Source organism: Carcharhinus amblyrhynchos, chromosome 19 (assembly GCF_965287045.1).
Source record: "Carcharhinus amblyrhynchos chromosome 19, sCarAmb.v2.hapA, whole genome shotgun sequence".
Taxonomy (NCBI): Eukaryota; Metazoa; Chordata; class Chondrichthyes; order Carcharhiniformes; family Carcharhinidae; genus Carcharhinus; species Carcharhinus amblyrhynchos.
In genome coordinates this window covers 19,211,732-19,223,978 of record NC_137342.1, presented here as the reverse complement: position 1 = coordinate 19,223,978, position 12,247 = coordinate 19,211,732, and the positions used below count along the sequence as shown (strand labels likewise).

The window sequence follows — 12,247 nt, the reverse complement described above, 5'->3', positions numbered from 1 at the left end:
GGGCAACATTAACTTATACTGCATTCTCCACGGCAATGCCTCTACCAGAGTCCAATTGCCAGTAAATGCCACTTTCTTCTCATGCAGCATTAATTAATGTTCCCTTTACATTGTTGATTTCTTGTGAGCTATCCTGATGACTACAAGACAAAAAGATTTGATGGCATGTCTCTTTTTCCAACAATACTCAGGTTCTGCATAGCCAAATGATTATTTAAAAAAAAATTAAATTCTTTCCCCTCAAATGTTAATTTTTATGTTTTGGGATACATTCTTCCCAAGATGATGGATCCTACCCTAAACATTGTATTTTCCTTTACAGGACGCTGACTGAACTATGCAGCATTTCCAGTTTCCATTTCTATATCAGTAAACGTTTACTCACCATTTTAAGTATTCTGACTCCTACAAGATCGATGAAAGATACCGCACTTAAATCAAAAATAAGACTATGAATGGTAACTTTGGGAACCAGGACTTTGATGGGGAGATCAGAATTCCAGTCAACTTGAATTTCCACTTCTTTCGTTGGAACATCCTGTTCTGGTTCTTCTAAAGCCTCCTCGTCATCTTCAAATGCCTCATTAGAGACACTTCCATCAGTTACAATGCCATCCTAAAGATGCATAATCAAATTATAAAATGTATCTGGACAACTAATGACTCATCATGAAATTCAACAAGTAAATAAAAACGTGGAATAACTATTTTTTTAAACATGACTTTTTTTTAAAGAGTGTGCTCAAATTGGAATAAAACTTTTTCTATTACAAACATAAATAAAGGATACATTTTTATTCATCAATAACTTGCATTCCTAACTTATTAAGAGGGCATCTAAAAAAAAATGCTCAAGACCAAGAGCAAAACAGAAAGTGGATGTCAAAGAATGGGGGGAAATTAGATCTTCTTCACCCTTTTGGGGTGAAGGTGACCATGTTGACATCTGATAGGTTCCTGTGGGTACACAGATGACTGCTAAGGCTGATCCGTGACAAGAAGGCTCTGCTGCCAAAAGGACAGGATACCACAGACAACTATGATTTTGATACGTGCTTACTTTCAAAAGGACGCCACACTGTTTCTTCATTGAGCCAGGTACAGCGAATTTGGACTTTCCAGGACTTGAAGTTGACATCAAAACTCCTACATGAAGCCTTCAGAGTGCCCTTGTAACGTTTGCTTTGAGCACCATGAGCACACACCCCATTCACCAGATTCAAGCTCCTCATAGAAGATTATTTTGGTGAGTGTGTGTCAGGCACTCTGTCACAATGGAGTTGAGCTGGTCACGTAGCCAGCCTCAATGTGGTGTGGATGTGTGGCATGTCAGCTTAGGTGAGCATCTCAGTTTCAAACATTTGGTCATCAAAACTTTCAAAGGCAGTTAAAGTGAATGTGATTACATTTCTTGGCATGACACTTGGCATCACATGCATGGAGCAGAATGGGTATGATTATTGCTTTATGGACTTCCAGTTTGATAGACAGACTTACTCCTCTTTGCTCTCAGACTGATGTTCGAAGCCTGCTGAAGGCTATGCTTGCTTTGGCAATTATTGCATGGATCTTGTTGTCAATATAGAAAGCTCAAGAAGAGATGGTGAATCAATGGCACAGTTGGATAAGAGTTTTAAGGAGGTTGCTAAAAACAGGAGGGTAGGACCGTAGTGACTGAATCAAGGGAAGACAGCGGTGTAGTGGCAATGTCCTTGGACTAGTAATAGAGGCCAAGCATGACCTGTGTCAAAATCCCACCATGGCAATATGAATTCAATTAATAAAATCTGGAATTGAGAATTAATTAAGCAACAAATGTGGTACCCACATTGTATGAACAAATTCAAAAAGTGTCCACTTATTGTGGGAGACAAGAAGCAGAACGCATGGTGAAGCCCAGTGTTTGTTGAGGGTGCATGTGCTACATAAAGCAGGTGGTATTCAGAGACAGAGCAGTGAGAGGCTATGAAGAGATTTGCAAGCAATAGAGAACTTTTAGTGTGAAGCCAGTGTGAACTTTTGTGCGGTGGAGACAATAGGCTGTAGATGTTTGAATGAGTTGACACTTTTGAGGATTCAGATTGATAGGTCAGCATGAAGGGTGCTAAAAGATAAGGTGATGAAGACATGAATGAAGATGATAAGATGAAGTAGAGAAGGTGAAGAGTGGGTGGGTTCCTTTGTAGTAGGCATGGCTGTGTGGAAGTGGAAGAAATGATGGAATAGAATTGGAAGAGACACTTGAACTTGGCTTAAGCAGTACTAAGATTCCATACTTCCAGGTGTTGATGGAGTCAGGATGAAACGTTTGACTTATTCAGAGAGAGTAGCGAATGCTGTTAGGATTCAGAAATGGGCATGCTTAGTACATATGTGATTGAAGAAGATGAGAAGCTACTCTTGGCAATACAATGCCCACATTATTGCAGCAAAGAACAAAACCAGATGAAAACAATATGTCACAGAAATTGATTGCAAAGGACAGGAAATAAAAAGGGATGGAATAGCCAGAGGAATGGCCAAATAGAGAAAAATAAAGAGAGACAGAAAGCTACGTCTGGAATTATGCTGGACCCTTGCTTTATATATGGATAATAACAGTGTAACGTCAACAGACTTTACCTTTGTTGCTTTTAATTGACCCTTCTTTATAAGCGCTTGAATCTTCTTCAATGCTTTGCCTCGCTTATTAAACACTCGAACTGGATTAAATCCAACCTGCAACAATTCCATTCAGAATAATACTCAACACAAATAAAAGCAGAAAGTGTCGAACTTGGGTGAAAACTGGAGTAATTCATGCTGTTCTTTTCAGTCCGGGGTTCAAAGAAGAATCTCCCATACTCTGTGCGCTGCAGGGATCACCAGTGTGAATATCATTAAATTTCAGGGGATAGGCTGAAATCAACACGTTGAGTGAACTAGTGCACATGCACTGATCTGTCAGCACTGAGATGGGCGCACGTGCAGTGGCCTCCCAATTGCTGGCCAGCCCTGCAATGAGAGCTCTCTTTCTAGCCCCCTAATGGTCCAATCACTGCCCCCTTGACCATTCCCGGGCCCAGCCCTGATCCCACCCCCGCCACTCCCCCACCCACATTCCACACTCCACCAACAGCAACTCCCTTGCACCTGCAGTGCCGACCCCCCACCTCCAGCAGGCTGACTCTACAGCCTCAACCTGCCCCGATTGTTGGCCTCCTTGCTTCCCCCCTCTGACCCCTATGCAGAGTGGCAGCAGGACCCCCACCCCACTGATTGCCCCCACCCAGGCCCTGTCCCAGCAGACCCCACCCTTAGGCCATGCCCCCATCAGGCCCCCCACCCAGGAATACCAAGATGCCCCTGGGCATTGACACTTTGCCCCTTGGGCAATGTTGGGAGCACAGTGCCAACCTTTTCAGGGTGCCAATACCCACGGGGCACCTCCCCCCCCCCCCACTGCCCGACCCTCTGGGGGACCCCACGATTGCTCTGCCCTTCACTCCAGCAGGGTTGGGCTGCTAATTCCCTGAAAGTGGGGAACTACTGTAATCCCCCAGAGTGAAATACTCTGGTGGAGTGGGAGATGCTAGCGGGCCCAGAGACTTCAATTCTGAGCCAGCTGATCATATTTAAACCATATTAGAATGACCAAAAATGGTCTTTGCACCCGCCCTGCCAATTTCTGGTGCAGAGCAGATGCCGCCAGAAATCCGGCGCTGGGAGACACAAGCCAGGTGCAAAAGCTCACATGAACCCCATGAATCGGCTAATGCAAGGATCTCCCAGCCAACTGCGCTGAAAAATTAACGCAGCAAGATGGGAGAATCAAAGCCAAAATGAATATTCAAATTATTCTGTATTAGACTTGTGAATTTACTCACTGCACCATTGACTTTCTCTTTAAAATAATCCATACTCCCAAAATATAGAGGGGAAGAAAATTTGAAGATTCTCACTCCTGATGGTTCAACGAGCTGTGGAAAAGCCAGAAAAATATATTTTCCACTCGATGAGAAAAGGATAAATTTTATTTCAGAGTATCACAATAAAATCTGATTTAAATGTTCTTACATTTTTGTATTTCTTCATGTTCTTGTAAATATCAGTGTTCGGCACATTCCCTAAAGCAGCTGAAAAAGGACTAGAAAATTAACATTGAATTAAATGGATGAATATTCCATGTGGTAAGTGATGAACTAAATAGAACATCATTCTGGTAAAATGTTATTCAGATACTTACAACTGGGTTCGAAGCACAACAGTGAAAAGTTCAAAGCACACACCAACTAAAAGCCCCAGATCTAGCCCCAAAAGGATAGATGCAATCCATGTCACCACCCAGATTAGCTACAGAAAAACAAGATAATGAGTTAGACCATGTTCTTTTAATGAATTACAACCATGGCATTTGAAACATTGCTTCATTTGCCAATCGTATGGCTCAAATCCTGCAGACATTTTTACCATTGCAGTAATGCATACACAACAAAAATAATGCACAGTGGGCGGCACGGTGGCACAGTGCTTAGCACTGCTGTCTCACAGCGCCAAGGACTCAGGTTCGATTCCTGGCTTGGGTAACAGTCTGTATGGAGTCTGCATGTTCTCTCAGTGTCTATGCGGGTTTCCCCCTAGTGCTTCAGTTTCCTCCCATACATCCGAAAGACGTGCTGGTTAGGTGCATTGGCCATGCTAAATTCTCCCTCCATGTACCTGAACAGGCACCAGAGTGTGGCGACTAGGGGATTTTTACAGTAACTTCACTGCAGTGTTAATGTAAGCCTATTTGTGACACTACTAAATAAACATTAAGATGTACTCTGCAGCACAATACTTGGCTAACGAAAAAATATATTTTGTTAAGCTTCATCATCATTCCCAAGTGTTATTGCAAATTTAGTTATTGCTGTTGGGAAGCTACCTGGGTGCAGAAAATATCGCGTGCAACTCCTATTCGTATGATTTTCTAAAACTATTGCAGGAATGTCACAAATTGAGGGGTGTGTAATATTCCTTGTTCATGATGTCACAACAAGGAGAATTCTATGCCAAGTGTTTGCTCTGATGAAATAAGTAAATTATATCCCACATAACAGAATATCATCACATTTCTTTAACTTAACATGAAGGTTGTACACTACATTTTTGAATGACCTGGTATATTTTACAAGAATAGTATTGTTCATTAAATACTTACACAATCAACTTTGTTTTGTTTCCACAACACTGGAACGTCAAAGGTTTGCCAGAACATTCCTTTCAAATTGGCAATGACAATTGCTCCCAATACTGCCTGAGAAATTAGTTAAGAAAACACATTAAATGTATTATGCTTGTGCATTTCAAAAAACAAATGCATCAAACTGAACTATGGTCATTGTTTAGATTTTTAGCCACACCTTTCTAGAATGGTATGGCGTAACTAGAGTTGGGGTATTCACGCTCAAATAAATCATGAAATAGCTTGAATTAGATTTTTATATTGAGAGTTCATTAATTCTCAGTAATCTGAAATATAAATGCCAATTTCAGCGATCTTGGCTAAACTGGTGCTGGGATTCTGAGACCTGTACAATGCAACTGGCCAACTGACTTTGCAGATTTTGCAAATAATTAGTTCAAGACTAGAATTTGAACCAAGTGTATTTGTCCCAACTGCATGGGGCAAATGATTTGCAGGGAGGCAGAAGTTCCTTTTCTGTTTTATAGGGATTCTCTTTACAGAAGGAGGAGACAATTGTGAAGTTGGCACATCCCATCACATATAACCAGGCATACAGCTAGCAGTTCATCTTCGGAGATTTGGATCAAGACTCCAGGAGGAATCACCTGACGGATACAGCATAAACAGAGGAACAGCAAGTGAAGGAGAAAAAACTGAATGGGATCCCACCCTGCTTTCCAGCTGTCTAAGCTTAGGATTTTATAGCTAACAGGGACTTTATGAAAAGGAATTCATTAAAGGGCAGTATTTTGTCTTTGAAAATGTTCTGCATGATGCATCATAAATTCTTCAGAATTCCATTCAGGATTTAGAATGCTATGGTACGCTGGGAAATAGACGGCAATTTTGTAGGTCTTTGTGGAGTATATCAGGATAAGCGGTCTAAAGCTGTGAATGTGACTGTTCAGAACAGAGGCTCCAATGTATAGGGCTTTCCTTTTGGTATATGACAGTGTAGGTTATCAGTGTGAGAGAAACCTGATGACCATCTTCACGGTCCTCACGATGATCATTATTTTATTGCCATGTGTAGCTCCTTGGTCATCCTGAAGAATTGCATGCTGGCCAAGACATGGCAAGAGATGACAGAGGAAAGGAGGTACAGAGTAACCACAGCACCACACCCAGCCAACCTGCTCAAAAAAATTCAGGGTGTGCTAGCTGGAGGGCTAGAGCAGTTCCAATGCTGGATAGAGATAGAGTCATCACACAAGATCGTCACCTCATACTCCTCCCACTGAGACAGTGCTCCATAAGAGCAGTAAATTAAATCGTAAAGGATACACCAAAACATAATCGCTAATAAAAATTAATGGGAAAACACAGTGTTCTGTCTACATACAGTAGACAGAACACACGTATGGAAATAAATTGCTTGCCCTTTATTTCATTGTAATCCAAAATATACATTGAGAAGAGCAGGTTTAGTTAATGGGTATGTTGACAGGCAATCATATTAAGCTCAACATGGTAGGAGCACACATGCAGGAATAGATTCAAAATTTATTCAAATTCCTGATTACAAAATGCCATCAGTCGTTTCCTCCTCCCAAACTGCCACCTGATCCTATCAATGCCTCTTGATTGCATCACTCCGGACAACAAAATTTTGAACCAGGCAGCAATTGTCTAGTGATTTTGGGATGTTAGCATGAATCAGCCCCATTCTTCTGGACATGAAACAATAACAGGTTACCTTCTGCAGGGGTTCAAGTAGTTTTCCGACTATCAGGATGGCAATCATCACAATCACCGCACTTAAAAGCCCTGCAATCTGTAACAAATGTAGGTGTGAGATATTATAGAATTATCAAAGTCTGCAGGTAAAATTGCTGTTGCAATATAGCATATATCAAAAGGGCTTGCAAAAACACAGGTAAGAACATCCCAATGTGTCCACAAGCTTTGACACACAATCACAAATATTCGTTACATCGTTACCAACAGAGCTGTCACCGAAATGATGCAGAATGGACAACTAGTTTCGTGTGCTGTCTCTTTGACGGTATTATCCACCCATGAATTTTCCCTCAATTTATTTTTAAGTTTATTGTCACAAATAGGCTTACATTAACACTGCAATGAAGTTACTGTGAAAATCCCCTTGTCACCACACTCCAGTGCATGTTGGGATACATGGGGGGAGAATTTAGCATGGTCAATGCACATAACCTCCATATCTTTGGATTGTGGGAGGAAAACGGAGCACCTGGAGGAAACCCACGCTGACACGAGGAGAACATGCAGACTCTACACAGACACACTGACACAAGCTGGGAAGCAAAATCGAGTCCGCACTGCTGTCAGGCAGCTGTGCCGACCACTGTGCTGCCCAAATTGTCTATCCAGTTTTATTTTACAAGTTAGTATTTAATCTATTTTCAGCACCTTTCAGCTACAGCATTTCAAATCAAAATATATTGTAGAAAATAACTTCTCCCATTCTCACCTCAGGTTTTTCAATTAATTTGGCCTCTGATTACCAACCATTCAGCCACTGGAAACCATTTTCTCCTTGCTTACTCTATCAAAATGCTCCATGTTTTTGAACACCTCTATTAAATCTCCTCTTCAACTTCTCTCCTCCAATAGAGGACAAGCCTCACTTCTCTATTCACCATGTAAATGAAGTCTTACATCTCTGGTTCCATTTTAGTAATTCTTTTCTGCAGCTTCTCAAAGGCCATGACCTCTGACTAAAATATGGCGTTGAAAGTTGGAACAATTGTCCAGCTGAACTCAAACCAGGGTTTTCTAAAGCTGAGCTTAACTTTCTTGCTTTTATACTCTGTTGTCATAGCTTATAAAACCAAGGATCTAATATGTATTTGTAGCTACCATCTCCATTTGTCCTGCCACCTTCAAATATTTTTGAAGGTATACCCTTAGATCTCCTTTCTCTTGCACTTGCTTTAAAATTGCTTACTTTTATATGGCCTTTCCTCATTCTTCTGGCCAAAATGTATCACTTCACATTTCACTGAATTAATTTGGACTTGCCATTTGTCAGTCCATTGCACCAATCTGTTTATGTTCTCCTAGCAACTGCTACTATCACCTTCATCATTATTTCTGAGCTTTCTGCAAATTTTTAAATAATGCCTTGTATACCCAAGTCCCAGTTATTAATATATATCACAAAGAGCAGTGGACCCAGTCGGCAACCTGGGGTTGGGTGGTTACCATTATACACTTCCCTCCAGTCCAAAGGAAAAAAACATTCATGACTACTCCCCATTTTCTCTTAGCTAAGTCCATATTCACGCTACCACTATCCCTTTAATTCATCGAGGTTCAATTTTGCTAACAAGTCTATTATCTGGTATATTATCAAATGCCTTTTACAAGTCCAGACAATACATCAAACCCACTACTTTTACTTGCTATGTTACTTCTTTATTCACTCCAGCCTGTGTCAGTGCCCTATGAACTGGCCAAGCAAGTCATTCAATTGATGCAAGGGTAATGTTGCCGTGAGATTCTCTGACAAAGTATAAACACACACGCAATCCAAGTTTAATTTACCTGAGTTTTGCCGCCTGTGCTTTCCTGTACAGCCGTCCGGGACAGAGCTGTGCCTGCCAAAAAGCTTGAGAAACAGCCGCAAAAGATGTTGGAAATTCCTAGAGCAATGAATTCCTGGAAGATTGCACAATTATATAAATACACATCTAAATGACAGTTCCCTTGCTGCTGTTATTAATACCAACAATCATCCTTCTTACCACTTTGATACAACTCGGTGACGTTTTAAATGTTGTCAGACATGTTTTTCTCCTCAGAACATATTTCATCAATGCACACAGTAGATAATTGTTCAGTTATTGTATTCAGTTTGAAATATTCTTAAATTATTTTCAAACCTACTACTGTCACTTGTATAATAACTGACACCTGTTGATAGGTACAAGGCCTCTAGTTCCACAACATTACAATACATATAAGGAATACATCTAAACACATGTAAAAGGGCCCAGTCAGGGCAAATAGGCAAGAGTAACTGGGCAATAAGGTGACAGGTATTCTTGTCAACTGCCTTATTTGCAGAACACTTTCCAAACAAAAGTTTCCCAATGGAGATATACCTAAAGATGCTTTTTCTGTTGTCTGTGCCAAGATGCTCAAGGGACTGGAGAGTCTGCAGAGGTCTAAGAATAGCCCAAAGATGAACAAAGACAATGCAACTTATATCCCACTGCCCCCAGCAGAAACCACAAGGTGTATTTGCAGGCAGTTAGCACAGTGGATACAGGCTGAGACGTATAAGATGATGAATGGGATGGATAGGATAGAGGTGGAAAGACTCTTCCCGCTCAGAAAGGACAGTAGGACTAGGGGGCACAGCCTCAAGATAAAGGGGGGCGGTTTAGAACAGAGTTGAGGAGGAACTTCTTCACTCAAAGGGTGGTGAATCTCCGGAATTCTCTGCCCGTTGAAGTGGTGGAGGCATAATGTTATTGGACAGAGTTGATGTGGATTTCCAAAAGGGAAGCCCTGTTAAACAAACTGTTTTAAGGGTGTAACCAACAGAATAGCTAAAGAAGAATCAGCACATGTAGTGTAATTGGATTTTCAAAAAATTTGATAAGAAGCCAGAAAAGATGTTTGAACAAAATAAGTTTTTGCTCATGGGATGGGGTAATATTAGATTGAGGATTGATTAGACGTTAGGAATAAACTGGTCAATTTCCATTGACAGGTTGTAACAGGTGCAGTAATGCAAGGATCAATATTTGGACCCCAGTTATTTAGAATCTATATCAATGATTTAAGGATTAAGTGTAATATATGGATTGGGTGTAATTTATTTAAATTAGCTGAGGATTCAAAGTTAGGTGGAAAAGCAACCTGTGAGGAGGATGCATAGAGGTTGCAAAGGGATATCAACAGGCGGAGCAAGTGGATAAGAATGTGCCGGATGGAATATAGTGGAGTTACCTCCTTTTGCAGAAAAAAAATTAGAAAAATGACAAGAGGCTGGAAATGTTGATGGTCAGAGGAATTTGGGTGTCCTATTATACTAAACACTGAATGCTATCCTACAGGAAGCAATTAGAAAAGCTGAAGGTACGTTCTTCTTCATAACAAAGAAATTGGAGTGCAAGAGTACAGAACTCTTACACAGTACACCAGATACAGTCTAAGACCCTATATAATCCACAATCTTCTGGGCCGGATCATTTCAAAGATTCACACCACCTTGGGTGTAGAAATTTCTCCTCCTCATCAGTCCTAAATGTCTGAGACTGTGGGGCCTTTTGTTGGAGACAACTTTACTTGGAGAAACATGCTTCCGGCATCCATCCTGTCAAGCCCCTTAAGACTGCTAAGTGTTTCAATTAGATCACCAACTCAATCTCCTCATAAGAAAATTTTCTTCATTAGGCTTCCTCCAAGAACATCCTTCCTTGAGTAAGGATAGGGTTTTAGTAAGACTGCATCCACTGTACTGTGTACAGTTCTGTTCTCCTTACTCAAGGAAGGGTATCTGTTAGGATATTGGTTTGCAGGAGCCGAGTCAGAAAAATTCATATCCCAAGGAGGGACCTCTCCCGATTCCATCTGTCAGCCACACTAGCTTGTCAGTCTTTAAAGAGCACTGGATCACTGCAGAACAACAAGGTCCAGGTATCAAGTCTGCTAAGATGCATTTGCTTACCAAACTACCAAATCCGGCAAGCGCCCTTAAAGTTATCTCAACAGGTTTTTGTGTTCAGCATGGTGAAAGAACCTCCATTTGCCAATCACTCTAATACGCCGTGTCTCAAAGTCCAATGTCAGGGACCAGACACATACATCAACTCCTTAATCCAATTGAGAGATTCAGTACTCTGTCAACTGCTTCTCCATTTCACAACAGATCTAGCTCAGTCTACTAGAGGTTTTGCACATGGATCAGAGATATATATTATTTGTCATCGGTTGGGCTTCATAGGGACTTTGTTGGCATCGCAACAAGGCAGACCAAAGTGATCTTTGGCTATTCACTGCATAGTCCCAGAGGTCTATATCCAGATCAAAGCTGGCAACCCTCAAGATCTATAAGTGCTAAATGTGAAACAACCGCTGATATCTTCTGATCAAGATTCTCTCGAGCTGTGCTCAACACCATAACACTGTTTTGGAGGGTGCTTGATACCATTTCATTATCACTTAGTCGATTTTCAAGATGATGAAGGGAGCATTTTATTTTTCTTGGTGAATTAGGACTAGGGGGCACAGCCTCAAGATAAAGGGGGGGCGGTTTAGAACAGAGTTGAGGAGGAACTTCTTCACTCAAAGGGTGGTGAATCTCTGGAATTCTCTGCCCGTTGAAGTGGTGGAGGCTGCCTCGCTAAATATTTTTAAGACGTGGGTTGATGGGTTTTTGATAAGTGAGGGGATTAAGGGTTATGGGGAGGGGGCGGGAAAGTGGAACTGAGCCACGACAGATCAGCCATGATCTTATTGAATGGCGGGGCAGGCTCAAAGGGCTAGATGGCATACTCCTGCTCCTATTTCTTATGTTCTTATGAAACACCCAGGCCCTGCAAGTGTCCCAAGGTGAGGCTAACTGAATGTTGCAATGAGGCAGTAGATATAGACACAGCACCAATTAGGAACTGCTCCGTGGGCATCCCTAGCCTAGCCTTACAAAGTAAAATTGGCTCCAAACTTCCATGTTAATTTGAACAATCTAAAAATGAATTTTAAAAAAATCAGGATATTGTAGCAGACATAGAGCGAGATTTTCCACCTGTGTTTGCCCCAAAACTGGAAAATCCCGCCTGAGATCAACAGACCTCTGCAGTATCCGCTCACCATAATTCCTATAGTGGGCAAACGCGAAAATTCCCCCCATAATGTTAATAGATTCTCAATGCCTAACTGACTCAAAGATGTAGGGACTAATTAATTAATTATGGGTGTTAGGATTGCTGCTGCAGAGCACCAGGAACTCGGGTTCAATTCCAGTCTTGGGTGACTGTCTGTGTGGAGTTTGCATGTTGTTCCAGTGTCTGCATGGGTTTCCTCCAAGTGTCCAGTTTCCTCCCACAC

At 41.4% G+C, this 12,247-nt stretch overlaps 1 protein-coding gene across 6 annotated transcripts in view; it reads right to left on the bottom strand.

Annotated features, from left to right (window-relative positions):
* slc26a4 (solute carrier family 26 member 4) overlaps positions 1-12,247 on the bottom strand; it is a 63,596-nt gene that overhangs the window by 16,644 nt on the left and 34,705 nt on the right. For all 6 annotated transcript variants that reach the window (XM_080207340.1, XM_080207343.1, XM_080207346.1 and 3 more), the window contains 8 exons: positions 8,735-8,848; positions 6,906-6,983; positions 5,183-5,278; positions 4,226-4,332; positions 4,057-4,126; positions 3,867-3,959; positions 2,623-2,718; positions 386-616 (listed from right to left, as the gene is read on the bottom strand). In XM_080207340.1, the coding sequence (XP_080063466.1) occupies positions 386-616; positions 2,623-2,718; positions 3,867-3,959; positions 4,057-4,126; positions 4,226-4,332; positions 5,183-5,278; positions 6,906-6,983; positions 8,735-8,848 (885 nt within the window). The remainder of the gene's footprint in view (positions 1-385; positions 617-2,622; positions 2,719-3,866; positions 3,960-4,056; positions 4,127-4,225; positions 4,333-5,182; positions 5,279-6,905; positions 6,984-8,734; positions 8,849-12,247) is intronic.